Source organism: Acinonyx jubatus, chromosome B1, assembly GCF_027475565.1.
Source record: "Acinonyx jubatus isolate Ajub_Pintada_27869175 chromosome B1, VMU_Ajub_asm_v1.0, whole genome shotgun sequence".
Classification (NCBI taxonomy): Eukaryota; Metazoa; Chordata; class Mammalia; order Carnivora; family Felidae; genus Acinonyx; species Acinonyx jubatus.
The window spans coordinates 107,545,102-107,564,584 of NC_069382.1; the positions used below are offsets into that span (position 1 = coordinate 107,545,102).

A 19,483-nucleotide genomic window follows, 5' to 3' on the forward strand; every position below is an offset into this window, starting at 1 on the left:
TCTCTTTCTCTCAAAACTGAATAAACGTTAAAAAAATAATTTAAAAAAAAGATTGGGAAAAGTGGTTTTTTTATCCACTCTGTAGACCAATACAGAGTCAAATAAAATGAAAAAACAGAGGAATATGTTCCAAATGGAAGAATAAGATAAAACTTTAGAAGAAATCTTAATAGAATACAGATAAGTAATTTACCTGATAAAGAGCTTAAAGTAATGCTCATAAAGATGCTCATTGAACTTGGGAAAAAAATGGATAAGCACAATGAGAACTTCAACAAAGAGATGAAAAATAAAAGAAAGTACTAAATAGAAGTCACAGAGAATGTGACTAACAATAGATTACATGAAGTAGTAGAAAGGATGAGTTATCATGAAACCAAGCTGGTGGAACTCACCCAGTCACAACAGAGGGAAAACAAAAAAAAAGGCAAAAGTGAAGATAACTTAAGGCGCTTATGAGACAACATCAGGCAGACCAACATTCACATTACAGAGGTTCTATAAGGAGGAAAGAGGCAGAAACGTGTTTGAAGAAATAATGGCTGAAAACTTCCTTAACGTGGGGTAGGAAACAGACATCCAGTTCCAGAAAGCTCAGATTTCCAAATAAGATGAAACCAAAGAAACTCACACCAAGACACATTATAATTAAGATGTCAAAAGTTAAAGATGAGAGAATATTAAAAGCAGTAAGAGAAAAACAACTAGTTGTGTACTAGGGAAGCTTCATAAGCCTATCAGTATGTTTTTCAGCAGAAACTTTGCAGGCCAGAGAAAGCTGCATGATATATTTAAGCTGCCAAAAGAAACAACAACAACAACAGCAACAACAAAAACTTTGAATGAAGAATGTTCCACCCAGCAAAGTTATTCAAAATTGAAGGAGAGATAATGAGTTTTCTGGACAAAAACTAAAGGAGTTCATCAAACTAAACCAGCTTACAAGAAATGTTAAAAGGAATCTTTAAAAGCTGAAAAGAAAGGTTGCTTATTGGTAACAAGAAAACATAAAAGAATAAGTCTCATTGGAAAGGTAAATACATAATAAAGATAGTAGATTAATCACATATAAAGCTGGTATACAGGTTAAAAGACAAAAGTAGTAAAAAACAATGATTATAATAATTAGTGAAGGGATACACAAGTAAACTATGACATCAAAAACAAAATGTAGGATGGGGCAGAGTAAAACTATAGGCCTTAGAATAAGATCAAACTTAAGTTACTAAGTTAAAGTACACTGTCACAATTAGAACTTGTTAAGCCTCATGATAACCACAAAGCAAAAACCTATAGTAAATACAAAAGAGAAAAAGAGAAATAAATATAACATAGCTCTAAAGAAGGTCATCAAACCACAAAAGAAGAGAGCAGAGAAGAAAAAAGGAGCACAGAAGAACTACAAAAACAGCCAGAAAACAATGAACAAAATGCCAAAAGTACGTACCTATCAATAGTTACCTTAAATGTAAATGGACTAAATTCTCCAATCAAAATACATAGAGTGGCTGAATGCATTAAAAAAACAAAAACAAATTTATACTGCCTACCCTTCAGATGTAATGACATACAGTCTGAAAGTGAAGGGATGGAAAAACTATTTCATGCAAATGGAAACCAAAAGAAAGCTAGAGTAACTATACTTATATCAGACAAAGTAGGCTTTAAAATGAAGGCTGTAATGAGACAAAGATGAGCATTACATAGTGATGAAGGGGTCAATCCAACAAGAGGATATAACATTTGTAAATATTTATACACCCAACATTACGTAAGTATAGGAGCACCTAAATATATAAAACAAATATCAACAGACCTAAAGGGAGAAATAGACAGCAATACAGTAATAGTAGGGGATTTTGATACCCCACTTACGTCAATGGATAGATCATCCAGACAGAAAATCAATAAAGAAATATTGGCCTTAAACCACATGTTAGACTACCTGGACTTAACAGATGTGTACAGAATATTCCACCCAAAGGCAACAGAATACACATTCTTCTTGACATGGAACCTTTTCTAGGAAAGATCATATGTTAGGCCGCAAAACAAGTCTTCATCACGGATATCAATATATCACCCCGATGACAGGTAAGTTTCATCTTTAGGTATTGATCTGTTGTGCCTCTTTAGAATTCTTTGGTTCTAAAGTTAATAAGGAAACAGTGTCTTTGAATGACCCATTAGACCAGTTGCGCATAACAGATACAGATGTAACATCCCATCTAAAAACAACAGAATACACATTCTTTTAAAGTGCACAGAGAAATTTTTGGACTGCCATATACTATCAGAGTTCATGAGCATAAGAAGAGGAGCATTCGCCCTCCACAGAATGTTTCAGAGTAGATCAGAGCATGTCTTTCTGAAGCTTTCCAAATACCCAATTTCCTCTCTTTGAATGGATATGGCTTAAGTATCATGTGGATCTGCCACATTTAATTTATTGTTGCCTGAATGACTTAACATAATGTTAATATGCTCATTCTGTCTAGGTGTCATTCTCTATATCCTTCTGGTGGGATATCCACCCTTCTGGGATGAAGACCAACACAGACTCTATCAGCAGATCAAGGCTGGAGCTTATGATGTATGTAATAAATGTTCATATAGTGTAGATGAGCATTTGTTTTTTTGTTTATTAACCAAGAACAAAATTTTTTCATTACACTTTAAACTATAATTTTCAACAATTTCTCTAATTATTTTTCTCAATCCTAGGGAGAGGGAGATAAAGTGTAAGAAAAGCAGCATATGTGTTTAGTTTGTATTTCCTTTTAGTTCACTATCTCCTAAGATTGAAAGGAACATAGTTGGAAGTCTCTAAGGAAGGACTTCACTTCTCAAAATTTTTGGATCTTAGTACATTTTAAAACATATAAAAATTAAAAGATTTTTGCTTTAGAAATGATTAATGCTTGTTTAGTTGAATTATATTCCCAAATGTTTATCACATAATTTTAAATCATGTATCAACAATATTTTGCAGTGATCTATGTATCAAATAGAACATCATTCCATTGTGTCAGCTTGATTTTTTTAGTCTTATTTACCTCATGGGCTTCTGTGGAAACTTTCATTTGAAGAATGTGTTTCACAATTTAATATACTTGAAAATCACAGTTCCAACATATTTCATTTATAATTCGAATATTTGAAAGTAGTGAGTATGAATTAGGTTCTAAATCTCAAAAGTAAAGCCTTATCTATTTTCTCTTTATGGCTTAACTTTGTGTTCACTGATAATAATTTTCTCTCCTTTGACAAATATGTGTATAAATATGATTTACTACCACCTTTGGTAGCTTCTCACACATCCCTCTGGAAATTAGAGTTCAAGGTTTAGAGATGCTTTTGATATATTATTAAGCGGAGCAACTAAGTCGTAGGAAATTTTGGGTCTGTCTTCTGTGCAGAAGTTAAAAGCTCAGTGTGGAAGTGAGAGAAGATAAAATAAAAAATCTCTGTTATATTAAATCAGGTCTCATGAATTCAGCAGCACCTTTCTGTTAAAATGTTCTATATAGATGGATGTGGGTATAGCAAGAATTTAAAATGCATATTCTTTTAATTTTGAAGCATCCCATTCTATCTAGTCAGACTAATATTTGGGCCAAATTAAGATTTACATGGCCACAGCTAGCACATTCATCATCTTTGCAGACTACAACTAGGCACCCCCTTGGCAAGACATAGTTCTGCAGATGCACTGCTTAATGACTATGGAGGAATGACTTTGTGGAAACTTTTTTAAAAATGAGATAAAGGTCCACCTTTATTCAGGCTGAACCAGCTCCTAATTTGCTATTAGAATATCTGTACCTCAAGGAGGAACAGCTTGAATATTTCTTCATTGGCAAGTTTTCATAGCTGCCCAAAATAACTTATGGAATTAAAATGACAGTTGTTAAACTGGTAACATTTCAAGTATTAAAGAGTCAGTATCATTTTTTTCATATTTCATTTTACCAATGGTTCACAAAGTACCCATCTTACAACTACTAAAAGTGAACTAAAGTCCATGACATAGTGACAGTGACTTTTGTTCCAAGATTGTCTATAAAAATCCGTGAAGTGGAATAAAAACCTGATATTCTGTCTGTTGTTTAGAAACTGATGTAAATTTTTCTTAACCTATGAACAATAGTATCTCTACTAATAAATAATGTGAAAATGAGGCTACGTAATTATCAACAAAAAATTTAAATACACTTAGGATAGCTATTATATAGTTATTAATACACAAATGGATTACTCATAGAAGTTTTGAATGTTGGTTACTTTTAAGAACTTTGATGAAATTTGTCATTAAGTAGATTAACCTTTCTGAAGTGCTAAAATGAAATCCTGCTGAGGCACTTGTAGTCTTAGATTTCTTCTCACCACTATATTCCAAATAGCCACAATTAGTAGGTCAGTTTTGGCACCAGCAACGGAAGCTCTTTTATTATTTCTACTCTTACTGATCATGAGGTGTGAAAGTATGTAATACCTCATTTTTTCTTATAATACTTCATTTTGAATCTTGGTGTAATAGCATGATGACATCAACACATTTGACAACCTGCCAGCTTTATTGATGTTTACAAATAATTATGAGAAAGACTGTGTAAAATCTTATTTTCAAACCAAAATAAAGATCCTTTGAAAGGACTAGAAGATCTTTAAATTTATTTTTTGAAACATTAAAATACATTTACTAGGTATAATATGCAGTTTAGTGTATATACTTATCACTTATTAGCTACTTATCTTTTATATATGTAAATATATTCATAAGGGGATATATATACACATTTATATAGATTTATCTACATGTAGATACAATTTAACTTATACAAAGAGTAAGTTTTTTGAAGAAACCCACTACTTAAAGAAATGATTAGTTTACTTGGCTCTTCCCTGTTTAATTGAATGTATGTATTTTTGAAACTATTTATAAATTTGTATTTTTGAAGTTTCCATCACCAGAGTGGGACACAGTGACTCCTGAAGCCAAAGACCTAATCAATAAAATGCTTACTATCAATCCTGCCAAGCGTATCACAGCCTCAGAGGCACTGAAACACCCATGGATCTGTGTAAGTGACAATTCTCCAAAGACCTTAGGAACTAAGATTAAAAATGAATCATTCTTTAAAATTTTTTTCATGGATTTAAAATAATTTTTATAGAAAAAGATGAAACTAAAAATGAATGAATTTTTGACTCGAGTTATTTAATAAAATAAATTTATAATGGTAATAAATGCTGTTTTGGTAACAAAATCTGATTTACATAGATCGATAAATATTGCCTACAGTAACAAAAGGAATAAGTATTTCTCCTACTAGTTATTGATAATACTCATGAACAGAGGATAAGAAAATGACACCAAAATTAACTATATTCCAGTAGAGATTAGACAAAGTTCAATTATTTACCATTAGGCAGCTTTAGGAAAAACAGCAACAATAGCAACAACAACAACATCAAGATTTGGAAGCTTGTAGTTAAGTTAAACTAGCAAGAAAGAATGGCCATAGTAGACAGATTATACTTCAAATGTGCTAAGAAAAACTGTGAAATTTGGAGGGGATGTAGAGATTCCACTACATTTCTAAGGTTGTCAAATGTTAGGGCAGTAAATATGGTACTGAGTAAATGAAAGGCAGTCCGATAGAAATATAATTAAAGACATTGAAATAAAGGTAATTGCGGGAATTATTGATATTCATATCTATGCTTTCTATAGATAAATGTTGCATCTTAGTCATAAATAGTTTTGGCAAAGCTAATCATCCATTAGGAGGGAACTTTTGCAAGTGAATACTCACAAGTTCATTGTAAGGGTTTAGGCACCATTAATGCAGATTGGATGAAGTTGAGAATACTATAATGCTTAGTATGATTTAATTACCCTAAGTTAAGTTTCTTTTCTTCCTCTTCCAGCAACGTTCTACTGTTGCTTCCATGATGCACAGACAGGAGACGGTAGACTGCCTGAAGAAATTTAATGCTAGAAGAAAACTAAAGGTAAGGAATTATACATTTGTGTGAGGAGGTGGACTTAGCAGAGTGAGAAATGAAATTGTGAAGAAAATAACTTACAGCAAAGGCTTTTGAATGTGCGGACCTCAGAACTCTTATTCCTCCTCTTCTGGGTCTTGAGAAAATGTAATAGGTGCTGGAATGAAACCTGCAATGAAGAGCTGGGATCTCTGTGGCAGTGTGTGCTGTGGTTCTTCCCTTCAGAGGAAAGCAACTGTGCAGTTTGATAATTGGAACCTGGCCACACACCTGAGGGTGGCCCCAGCTGAATGTGAGACATAGGCCTGCTGCTCTCAGGAAACCAAAAAACAAAAACAGATAAAAATCCCCTAACTAAAAGTAACATTAGGAGAAGATTTGTTATCAAAGACTGCTCGTTAGGTTCAAGATTTGCAGAGGCAACATTAATTTCGAATTCTTATTTTTCTGACAGGGCGCCATCTTGACAACTATGCTGGCTACGAGGAATTTTTCAGGTACACGTGTTAAGAATTCTCCTTATCCACTGCTCTCCTCTTCAGTAGTCAGTTTGGAATTGAAGAAAAACTTAGTAATTATAAAAACACTGTTGTTCAGGGATAACAAATATGTGGCATGGATTCCTTCTACAGAGTATCATCAGGAATCTGCCTGGGTGCTGTCTCCACAGAGACATTAGGCACATGAGTACGCCCTTCACAAGAGCACTCAAGCAGCCCCTGGTCAGTGCTATGCAGGACTCAAAACCCATCTGCCATCTGTACTGGGGTTCACACAAGTTGTGGAAATATGTACTTCCTCCTCTTGAAGCTCAGTATTTCAAACTTAGAATTAGTTCTTTGATATTTCATCAACTGCTAACTATAAATACGGTTTTTGTGTTTGTCTCATTCTCATAGGAAATCCCAATAAGTGAGATTCTTAAAAGAAGAGCATTGTTGAGGAACCCAGTTCTTTTAGTCCCAAGTTCTTTCAAAAGTACAGTTGTATCTTGGCACACTATAAGAATGGTTGCATATTTCAAAGGTATCTAAACTCCAGAATTTACAGAGAACCCTACCTTACAGTAATATAGGATAATAAATGTTCCTCAAAATGATTCCATGATAAAAATTTTTTTTTAAATAATGGGCTGGCTGAAAGAAGCTAAGCCATTTCTTTGTTATAGGGGTGACTCTCTAAAATGGACATAAAGTATATATTATGTCCAGAAAGTATTTGAATCTTGGAACCTCCTTATTCAGTAGATTATCTCAAAGGACCAGGTTTCCAAAAAGCAAATTTTGGTAAATTTTAATCAGTCTTACGTATGGAGAGGAACTGAAGTGCAAGAAAGTTACATTGTTAAAGTGGCTGTTGAGACTTAGAAGGATTATCAACCAATTATGCCAAAAATACCACCACTTCGCTTTGTTTACTGTTTACATAAGGGTGATATGTGTCATCAAATGATTTAGCTATTCTTCCATTATTTATCCCAGGACATACTTAACTCCTGGGAATTACAGTGCTATCAGGTGATGATCCATACCGTTATCAAGGGTTCTACAACCTTCTCAACCAATTTCTAGTTAGTTTACAACTATATTAAATGGTCACCTTTGTCCCCCATTATATTTAGTTATGTATTATATGAAACCATAGGAGGCTTTCCAAAGGCTTCCATTGACCTATTAAACAACATCAATGATAAGAATACAATGAGTAATGCTACAGATTGAGGGACTGTGTTAGTCAAATGCATGTATTTTGTCCAGTTTGGTGTGATAAAACCTTGTCACTGCCTTTGTCAAGTTACTTGTTTTATGAACAGTTGATAAACATAGTTGACATTTATATGGGTGAGTTCAGTATCATCTCATTAAATATTAACTAATGTATACTATATTCAAATAAATATTTCACTGTGGCCCAAACACTAGTGAATCACTAAGAGGTAGGATTATTAATATATATTGTTAAAGGCAAATTAACTTGAAAAAAGTGTCCAGTATTAAGATTGTGTATTTTGTTAAAGTCTTAAATACACCGTTAGCCGTAAATTGGGCCTTTTTAAATGTATACAGTCATGTATAGACGCTTTTTGTTTACATCACATTTTCCTTTTCATCATTGTGTAAACTAAAAACTCATGACTAATATGTGAATTTTATATTGTTTCTGATGTCTCAGCATGAAAGGCAACCTTTTTTTTATCCATCACTTCAAAACCAACTGAATAACAATGGATCCAGTTACATCTTGTACTTGATATACTGCATTTTAGTTTTGAATATTTTATTCATTCTGTTTCATTAGCAAACATGCTCTTTAAAGTAATTTGTCCATAAGTATATGGTTATAAAGTTGTTTTTATTTTTTTCTTTTCTCCCTTTATGTGGAATGTATTTCTTGTGAGGTAAGGTGAATAGTAACCAAAAGGGACATTTCTGCATCTTTCAGGCCAAATCCCTGCTTACCCTGAATCATTGTCTTCTCTTTGCTTGCTATTGCAATTTCAACTATTCTGAGTTTGCTTTCTAACCTATTAACTGCCACAGGATTTACTTAATATTGCTTTTTAACTCCAGGCAAATAGTACTACAGCTAAGGCAACAATTCTTACAATCTCAATTAATAATAAATTAATAGCTTTGTTGCTAAAGACTAAATAAAATTAACAGTTTTCTATCTTAAACAAATTTAAAATTATACCAAAGTGATATCAAAATAATATCCCAAGTCAAGTGGATGTCAGGAAATTACATGTTCATGCAGTTTTATTATAGCTAGGTTTTTCCATTTCAGATGTCAAAGTCTATTCTGATATACTTAAATAACTACATATATATATATATATACACACACACACACACGCACACACACATATATACATACAAATATACACGCAATTAACATTAAATGGAAACACAAGTATGTACCTTGTTCTGCATCATCATAAATGTTCTACACTTGGTGTACTACTTGTCATTGACAATTATATAATCTGCTCACTGTGTATGAATATACCCATTCCTAAGTATATTTTTTTAAGGGATGACTTCATCTTCTAATATACTCAAGAAGTTCAGTAACAGGAGAAATGCTAAAAGCTCCCCTCCGGGAAGATGAAGTTTTATCTGAGACTATATGCTTCAGGAGTTCTCTGATTTAGTTGAAGATTTTGTTTTGTTTTATATCTCACCTCAGATTTTCTGATTTTTAATTTTTTGAAGTAAAAGGCTTTTGTTTATCAAAGCTTTCTATTCTGATTTTGAAGTATAAAAGAGTACATAATGCCTTTTTTAAAAGTCATATGCTAAAATTTAAAAATTTTGCTCTAGGTCAATAATATACCACTTCATTTTAAACTGTTATTAATATTTTTTTTTGTAAAAATGGAAGTTCTGACTTCAAATACATGTATATTTTAAAAAGGATGTTATTTCACCGGAGCAAATTTTCAAACCTTTAGGAAGAGGGGCTTAAGTGGCAGAACTGAGATGGTCACCATACTTGTAGTGTGGATGAACATGTAATACAGTCTGTAAGCTGATGTCTGAAGACTGAAATCAACTTTCTGGATTACAAAAGCATAGTCCAGTTAAAGTTCCAGTATCCTTTTCGCAACCAACAGTGACATAAAGTCCAATAATAACATAACTGACATGGTGTTCAATTATATGCAATGAACTAAATAAGAATTAGTTCTAAATTTGATGTGGCAAAACCAAGAAAAGTGATACTGTATTTCAGTGTCCTGTAAGCTCGCGCTCATCAGTGTGATCTTGATAATTTGGCATATGTTGGCCATAACTCAGTAAAGGTGATAGAGAGAAACAATAACCGGATTTGTTACCTGGCATGGGTTTCAATGGATAACTCGCTGAAATGATTTTACTCTCATTTTGCAGCAGCCAAGAGTTTGTTGAAGAAACCAGATGGAGTAAAGGTAAGTTAAACAAGCACTCCCAAAATCAGTTCTGACTTTCAGATGCTGGATAATATTTAAATGTTAAATAAATTTTTTAAGTTTTCACAGCTTGTATTTTTTATAGTTTCTGTAAAAGATGCAGGTTGAAGTATAAAATAATTTCATACATAAAGATGACTAATATTTATGCCAAGAAAAGGTGTATTCTTTCTATTTTATTAAATATTAAATAATCTGACAATACTTTTTTATGGAGTTGTTGTAGAAACTGAATGTCTAAATACTCTGTGCTTTACTGCAGTCCCAAACTATCAGTTACCTGAAAAATCAATGAAAACCAAATGTTTTTCTGATTCATTATGCTATATCTTTTTTTTATTAATTTTTAAATGATTTATTTATTTATTTATTTTTTATTTTTTGAGAGACAGAGACAGAGCACGAGTTGGGGACGGGCAGAGAGAGAGGGAGACACAGAATCCGAAATAGGCTCCAGGCTCTGAGCTGTCACCACAGAGCCCCAGGCAGGGCTCAAACTCACAAAGGGTGAGATCATGACCTGAGCCCAAGTCAGACACTTAACTGACTGAACCACCCAGGTGCCCCTAGTTATGCTGTATTCTGGAGGCCTGCTGAAATGTATAGACTGAAAAAAAAAAATCAAGTCATAGGGTCTGGGAAATAGAATGTCAAATGATTAAATATCTCTGCTTGGGCAGTTCTTATAAAGGTCTTAATTTTTCCTATGCTTCTATAATAGGGTATTGAGACATATACTCAAGGTGAATATTCTAAAAACGTATAGAAATATTTTCCAGAAAGATAACAAAAGGATATTTTTAGTTTCTTGGATTTCTAAACAAAGTAATACAACGTATTTTCTATTGATTCTATTTTGCTTTGTGGGAATTTGCCTTTGATTGAATGTAACCTTATATTTGTATTATGTTTGTTATCTTTCCAGAGTATTACCTAAATATTTTATTTCTTTAATCATTTTCTTTCTCTTCCAAGGGCAGATGCATACATTCTTCATGAACACTTCAACATTCTTGGGAATTAGTTAATATTCTAGCATTTGAACTTGACCCAAAGTCAGGTGGTCAGTTCATTTTGAAAATATAACATAGAAAATCATTTGTCACTTCTTATGCTCATGCACAATCATTTCTTCATCTCCTGTCTATGTGTGATTTGGGGATTTCCAGAGCTATGGTGACCATGCACTTGTGTTTCCCATTATGATGGCATATGCCTTTTACCAATTGCTTTCCTCAATCTGTAATTTTCTCTTCCTTTTGCTTAGTTTATTCAGTTTAAATTTCAGTAGTGACAGTTGATATTGCCCTTTTTTCCAATGTTATATTGGTGGGAATGTGATACTTAAAATTTTCCAAATGTTCTATGTTTTTCTGTACCTTTCAGAGATGCAGAGCTCACAGTTCCTATTGAGATACTTATTTTCACTACCATCCTTATATAGAAAGAAATGTTTCCAGAACTTTTTTTTTTTCTCCTAGACAGCTTATAGTTCCTCCTTAAAGAGAAATTTATTCTGTGCTCCATGCTTTGACACTTTAAAAATTCAACCAGTCATATTTTTTTCTTTCCCTTTCTCTTTGACTGGTCAATTCAGAAAAGGAAGTCCAGTTCGAGTGTTCAGATGATGGTGAGGATCTCTATCTGCCAGATTTCTCCTCCTGTGCCAATTCACACTTAGGAATAAAAACACTCTTATTTACCTAAGTTAGTATAAATAGAGAAAGTGTAGGACCATTACAGGTCAGTGTCAAGTAACTATCAAAACACAGTACCCACATACACATCATACTGTTTACCTTTGAAGTTGAATTTTTTAAATATATGAAAAGTTCATACCTTTATTTATATGCCATCAAAGGATCTTTTGTAAGACCAGAGTCCAGGTTTCTCTTGAAACTGAAGAGAACATGACATAATGGTCTGTTTAATGATAAGCAAAGAAACATTATAGGATTATTTTTAAGCAATGATCATGATTACTAAAATAGGAGTTGTTTTTAGCTCAGATAACCTAATACAGATACACCATAATACATCTACATGGAGTTTATAAATAGTGTGAAAATGAGCTTACAATGGACCCATCCTCGTTAAGCACCTATAGAGGAAACATTTATTAGCCTCAGGACTGAATAAACATAATACCTGAAAAATAGGAATATTTTACCCATGCCTCATAAAATAATTCGGTGAATCATTTAAATATCTGGTTTGATTCAGTTTTGTTAAAGATAGCTTCCATAGCATAAAATAACTACATTTCATAAACAAAAGTGCCAAAGTTCTGGTATGTTCAAAAGACACCTTATAGTTTAACTAATACTTAATATTTGACTCTTTAATAAAAAGGAAGTCCTCCTAACCTTTTACTTAGAAATTCTCCTATTATTTTTCAACTAATTACTATTACAAATACCTTCAAAAGACTTCCCATAGTAACAAAAGACCACTAAGCTTTTCTTTACATTAACTAAAAAAGTTTGTAACTGCACATTTAAACACCACTAAAAGTGGTGGTTGAGGCTCATATTCATTTAACTAATGTTTGCCATGCCTGATAATAAAGGACGGCTCATCTAGGCAGAATGGCCTTCAGTTGGAAGACATGATGGTGTGTGTATGCTGTGTACCTATGTGTGGCGGGCATGTGTTGTGTGTGTGTGCACATGTTTGTGCAGAGAAGTATGTGTGCATAGGTGTGCATGTGTGACATTTTCACTGAAAGAAATCAGTTCTTCACAACCATTCTAGAAAACAATTAAGTCTCTTACTTCAAAATAGAAATAAAAGTATATCAATATATTCCTCTTATATTTTTGCATCCACTGATACAGACTGAATGTAGCATATTAAATATATATGATACTTAAATTGTAAGTGCCTCAGCTCATTTGATAAGAAGTCAGCTGTGTTTTGCCGCACACTTTTCCTGACAGGAAGTGATTTGTGCGTGCATACCTCCTCTTTTATCATGTATTTCATACTAATATAAATACTAATTTTTGATCCTTCTTTAATTCCATTATTTCTTATCTCTTTCTGGCTGTTGCAAAAATTTGATGTTAAATTCTGTGAGCTTTTATTTAAAGAAAAATTTTAGACTGTCTGCAAGATAGAGATTGATGATTTAACCTTTAAAGAGTTTTTCAGTAAAGGGCACAAAATTTTTTCTTTTTTCCTGCATGCCACAGAGCACAGTGTTGTATCTTATTTGAATAATACTGATACTAAATAATCACACAAACGTGAATGAATAGAAAAACAGAATATTACATACCTAAATTAATTTCTTTAACCTTCTATCTTCTTCTCAGTGCTGGTATCAGTATGATATACAGGTATAAAATACAAAGGAAAAAAAAAACTTCCAGAAAGTCCAAACAATTAACTGGGTGTAATTGCTTATGAACTTATTTGGTATTCATTTCTTTCATGCAGTATGATTTTCTCTTTGAGGCCCTTAAGAACATTTATACTAAAATTATGGGATGTGTTCCTTTAGATAATAATATGTAAAAAAAAATACGTAGATAATGGAGTATAAGAGAATGAATGTTAGTTTATATTTCTCTTTGGTAGCCATAATGTAAGTTACCATGTATGAGTTTAAATGAATGTTATTACTTTTTAGTTTTGATTCTTTAGCACCCAAGCTCAATTGTAATTTCAAGTTGCCACTTGTCTACAAAGAGTTTTCTCTGTGGACCCATTGTAATACTTATTGACTCTCTGAGTTACTTTCACAGTGTGGCTTCCATTGTGATATGGTCTTTCTTTAAGGTCAATCCAACTATGTTAAAGGAAGGGAATGATCTTACCAGATATAAGTTTCAACAGCGGTAACACTGTGATGGAAGACATGGTGTTTCCCTCTCACACAATTGTGAAAAATAATTTTTTTTACGTTCAATATAGTAAAGAGTTCAGTTTGGTCATTTATAATGGAAGATGTGTTTTTTAAAGGAAGCCCAGACTTATTATTTAAAAAATTACATTACAAAGCCAGCATTTCATCAGAGATCTAAGTTTTTAATTGAATACCTATGAAGCAAAGTGACGATGGCTTCCCAGAGAGAGACAGTCTATGTGTGACTTCAGGAACAAGAATAAAATGGGAAAAAAAAATGAAAAAAAAAAAAAGGAATGTATTCATAACAGTGAACAATTGAAAGCTGGGAAACAGAATCCAACCTGAAGAGTATGAAAATGTTTATATTTATTTCATACTCTGGAACTTGATTTGAGCTCCACTGAAGCAGTTCTTTGTTGGCTAAGGTGGCACAGCCAAAGCAGCCAAGTCTGTTTTACATTCCACCATCACAGATGCGGTCCTAGCCTGTGTGTGACCATCAGAGACTGGAATTGATTATCATTCCCATCAAGCATCACTGTGTCTTTCATGTTCATCTTCAGTGGCTCTTTATTTTCATGTCTATATCTCCATATAGACATGCTGCATATAGAGACATTGGCTACCAAGGGGTTTAAGGCGTCTCTGTTTCTATTTTCTGCATACCTACAGATAAACAACAAAGCCAACGTGGTAACCAGCCCCAAAGAAAATATTCCTACCCCGGCGCTGGTATACCTGGACTCTTTGTAACCCTTCTTGAGTTCTTTACTGTTTTTTGTTGTTTCTCTCATTTGCTTTCACTATATAGATACATATATATATGTATATATATACGTATATAAACATTTTGTTGGGTTTTGTTTTGCTTTCAAAGATACAAAAAACTTTCATTTCACTTTTTTTTTCTTTTTGTTAAGGTAGTTGCCAAGCAGTGTGTTTCTAACATGAGATGATCTCATTTCATTGTTGAACATTATTCTGATAGCTGTGGTCTCTGTAGTTGAAATTGTTGCATGCTGCCTTAGAAATACAGTAGAATGCGCTTTGGTTGCTCTTAGCTCTTCTTCTGATGATAGCTCTAGATTATGCAAACAATGGTTTCCTCCTTTCATGACGCAAATATTGACATCAAGGAGAGCTAAGGGGATTATTGCTAGACAACAGTAAATGTAGACCTTATTCAGAGCTACCGTTTCCCTCTCATTAAAACACAGCAGGGCTTTGTAAGACCTCACTTTCTGAGATAAAGAGGCATTGGGCAGTTTGAAGCTTTTTGTTTGTTGTATTTTAAATTATCACTGTTTCACTTTAATCCAAAGAATGAAATGTATAGCATAGGACTTTGAATTGTCAGGGAGAAAGTGGTTTTGTCCATTTTAATCACATTCACACTGTTTACAACTAAATCATTTTAATACTTTGAGGCAGTGTTACATAAAAGTCAAGATTTGAATGCTGCCCTTCAGTACTCTGAGTTCCATAATATTTTGCTCAAATTATTCCATATTTTGATTTAGGGTTTTCTGAAATAGTTCTGATTTTTTACTGTCCTCTATAGTATTATCTTAAATGAATAAAACATACTAAGGGATTACTTCACTTGGGTTAACCAGAAGGGTCAATTTGAAACATTTAAAGGAAAAGGACACATCAAGGTAGCAGGTTATCTATGAGTTAAAAAGCTCTGTGGATCACCCCTCTGGCCAGAGAAAGGAAGAAGGGAAGGAGTAAATACGTTCTTTACGTGTTGCAGCACAAAGGTGGTAAAGAGGAGGGTCTAGAGGACAGAGAGCTCTCAGAGTAGGAGAAAACTCTCAATGTGCATAGTAACTCTCAGTTACCACATCATGCAATGAAAGTGCTAAGCATGCCAATGATATATGGACACTGAATCTTTGTCAACATCAGTCATTTGACTGTTATTTTCCACTTGGGAATATTTCTTCAAGTCTCTGGTAGAAAGCAGAAAGGAAAAATGTTCTCTTCTTGGAAAAGCATGACTTCACAAGCAAATCTGTAAATGTAGTTTATAAAGCTGAAATTTCATTTAGGTATGGACTCACATGGCATTTAACAGCAATATGTCTCAAATTATAGTGATTATGGGATTAGTTCTAGAATCCTTTAAATGAACCTTTTAAATATTCCGCAGAGTTTCATGTGGACTTTCGAATACACTCCTTAGGATAACCTTTTCTTAAGCATGGGACAATGTTCTCGATTTTCCAAGAGTATTTATCTGTGTATTAACTATACACCATTAACTATAGTGATGACACCATAATCAATTCTTAAGGCAATACATCTGGAAAAAAATCCTCACAAAGAATTCAAGATTATTTTAAAGAGTTCTAATCTCTAGTGTCCTTGGTCAGTTTTTTATAGGACAAACATTAACAGGCTACTCACTCAAGAAGAAAGGAAAGCTCTATCTGGTATAGGACTTTGTGAAACAGTGAGTGCCTCTTTAGGTCTCCAAACTTCAAAGCCTTGTCTGTTTACTGATGGCGAATAAGGTCTTTTGCATGCTGCTGCTGGGTACTGAGATATCCTATCTCATGGGCTCACCAGGGAGATCTTTCATCAGTGATCTTGTCACTGCTACCTCTGACAGTAGTTAACATTGCTTAAGCTCTTGTCACTAGTTAGTTGTGTCAGCTGGCTCACTCTGCTCTGTCCTCACACTAGTAAGAATGTACTTACCAATGCGAACTGTTTCTTTCTCTATTTTGTTCTCACTCAGGAGCCCCAAACTACTGTTATCCACAACCCTGATGGAAACAAGGTATTCAGAAAGAATCAACATCATCTTGCTTTAATAAGATCACACATTTCACCAAATATCCAAAGCAAAAATAATTCATTATTTAAACATGGGAAAGAAAATTTTGACCCTTTTTCTACCACAATTTTTTTTCTGGGACCTAATTTATCTAGAATTTTATCCATGTTTCTTTCAAAACAAAAATGAATGACATCCTGAAAGAGAAATGAATGGTACTACTAGTCAATGAGACTTGGGTTAAGCAAAGTCTTTATGTCAAGATGACTGTGTATCTTAAGCAATTCCATCTGGTCTTTTTATTTTCTTCTCCATGACTGTTTGTGCATCGTACTTTAGATATGTTCTGCATGAAATTTTATAATTTCTTGCTATGTCATTTCACTGTCTTCAAAAAAAAAGTCAACTTGAGTTCATAGGTGTCTGTTTAAATTTAATGTTGCTTTTGAGTTTTATTCTGTCGTATTGTGCTTTTTCTGTTAATTCTCTGTTGTTGGTGTTTCTGTTGTTTCGCATGAAACTGAGGATATCAGGGAGTTTAACTTCTTATGAAATGTTTGTTTTGTTGAATTATATGCATTTCAATAACAGATATTTAGTGACAGTCTGAAGAAGACTGTAACATTTTTTGTCTGTTGTTGATTGTGTAGCATGTTAACTGAATAATAGTACCTGTATACATGTTTATAGGATAAAAGGAGACATTTTCTGAATGTATTCCATGTTTCCTGTTTATTAATTCTCATTGTGTGTCTAAAACGAAAAAATATACTTCATCAGATTTTTTCTCAGATATCAAATATATTCATGGGTCCAACTTCTCCTTACTCTTATCAGCAATGTTTATTAGATAACACATTTCCTCTGGTTTAACATTTAGTGGATCAATATTAAAATCATTAAAGTAAAACTCAAGTATACTTTAATATGAGATGTGTTTTATGTTCATGACACTTAAAATATTTTAAGTCCCTAAATGACTTGAAGTAGACAGGAAGGAGAATCATATAGGAGAACAATTTTTTTTTAATATCATTAGCAAATGAAAGACTGAGCATAACAGCTGGAGTGGATACTTCAATAGTTCTAGCTATATCATTTGTAAGAGTTGCTGCATGACATTTCTTGCTTACATGAATTAATTTATTTCTACAGTGCATGGGTTTACCTCCATCGTGAGTTTAAATTTGAACACTTAGGTCACATTAAGAAATGCATGAAGACTCTGCTTTGGTTTTGTGTGTATGGAGAGTCTGGATACACCTTTAATTAGTCTGTCCCTTTGGTTTAAATATTACATATGCTATTTATATAAATTGATTGCTTTTTTGAATATTGAACCTCTAAAAGGACACTGATTGGTATTTCCATCATTTTCCAAAATCTGTTTTTCATCACTGAACACTTAGATCTCGATTGGAGGTTTGTTTCTAATTTCTTTCAGCTCTAGCCCTTAACCATTTCAAGTAGAAAATTGTGTTTTTTTATGAATACTACTAAATTTCTTTGCTAGAAAATATTTTATTGGTACGTTATTAATGGAAAAATTTATGAAACCATTGTAAGAAACTGTATCTTAATATTGGCAGTTACAGTGTCCTTTTAAGTGTGCTCATTAGCCTTCAACTTCATTTGTAGTTTTATAAAGAAATAGCTTTGTCTTTCCACTATGGGAGCAGACTTCTTATCAATAACAGCCAGTTTCTAATTTAGAAATGGGTGAAAAAAATCTGATTGTCCTTTAAAAAATAAATTATTCATATAATTCTATTGTGCTGATCACAAACATAGAAATTCTTGTTAAAAGTAATTTCAGTATAACTCAGCTTAGGGCCCCCAGCTTCTTCATCAAATGATGCAATGAAATGCTTTCTGTCTCTACGTAGGAGTAGGACAAATAGGCTGTGAATTCAGTGCTTGATATAGTGCCTTATACAAAGAAAGGATTATTTACTGATTAATTAGGAATAGAAATTGTTCTATTTTAGGGTCAAATTCAGAAGGCCAATATATTCAATTTCTGATAGCTACATAGAAAAAACACACCTGATCAGGCACCGTAACCAAAGATGGCCTAACACAGCTCTTAAAATAAGTTGCATACTTTGGCTGCTTCTACAAATAACCCAGATTTTTCCTGCTTCAGAGATTAGGCCACCAGAGTACTCCCTTTTTGAAATGTTTTCAGCATTTGCCATTTTATTTCTATCAAAACCACATAATGTATTTGTCCATCTGCATGTCAATATACGTGCACAGCCTGCTGAAGAACTTTGCATGATATGTACATCACTTGCCAATTTTAAGAAGAATAAAAATGAAGTTATCCATTGTTTGCAACTTAACACATGTTTTCTTCTCAACAGGAGTCAACTGAGAGTTCAAATACAACAATTGAGGATGAAGATGTGAAAGGTATGATTACATTAGAAATGGAAAATCCTAACTTGGAGTTTCATATATATCAGAAAAAAAAATTATTTCAAATAACTAATAAGTTTAGGAACTAGGCCTATTCTAAGACACAAAAGTAATTTTCTTTTTAAAAGTATACTACTATTTTGATTATATGTATTGATTTTGTCAATTTTTTCACATATTTTCTCTGTCTTAAAATAGAGACAAATGTGGTATATTTGACCACATTGTGATTTTAACTACTAATGATGGTTTGAGGACATAATATCAAATTGTAAATGTATCAGTCAAAAGGTACTATAAAATGTACATCTATGTCTAGAAAACAGCTTATCTTCAAGAATAGAGTATGAAAAGAACCATTTTTAAAAACCTTTCATGGTCTTGGTGAATTTCAATGGAATTTCACATTTGGCAGCCTTTTTATCCTAGGTTTTTGTGCACTTTCCTAATATATTCTTGA

The 19,483-nt window shown here is 33.0% G+C and overlaps 1 protein-coding gene across 18 annotated transcripts in view; it reads left to right on the forward strand.

Moving 5' to 3' along the window:
* CAMK2D (calcium/calmodulin dependent protein kinase II delta) overlaps positions 1-19,483 on the forward strand; it is a 310,654-nt gene that overhangs the window by 252,810 nt on the left and 38,361 nt on the right. For 3 of the 18 annotated variants that reach the window (XM_015074797.3, XM_053217018.1, XM_015074798.3), the window contains exons 9-16: positions 2,499-2,593; positions 4,962-5,084; positions 5,935-6,018; positions 6,467-6,509; positions 9,906-9,943; positions 14,490-14,549; positions 16,564-16,605; positions 18,969-19,017. In XM_015074797.3, the coding sequence (XP_014930283.1) occupies positions 2,499-2,593; positions 4,962-5,084; positions 5,935-6,018; positions 6,467-6,509; positions 9,906-9,943; positions 14,490-14,549; positions 16,564-16,605; positions 18,969-19,017 (534 nt within the window). Of the gene's footprint in view, positions 1-2,498; positions 2,594-4,961; positions 5,085-5,934; positions 6,019-6,466; positions 6,510-9,905; positions 9,944-11,561; positions 11,595-14,489; positions 14,550-16,563; positions 16,606-18,968; positions 19,018-19,483 lie in introns of all 18 variants that reach the window. The other 15 variants (XM_015074806.3, XM_053217021.1, XM_053217019.1 and 12 more) reach the window with 8 other exon arrangements.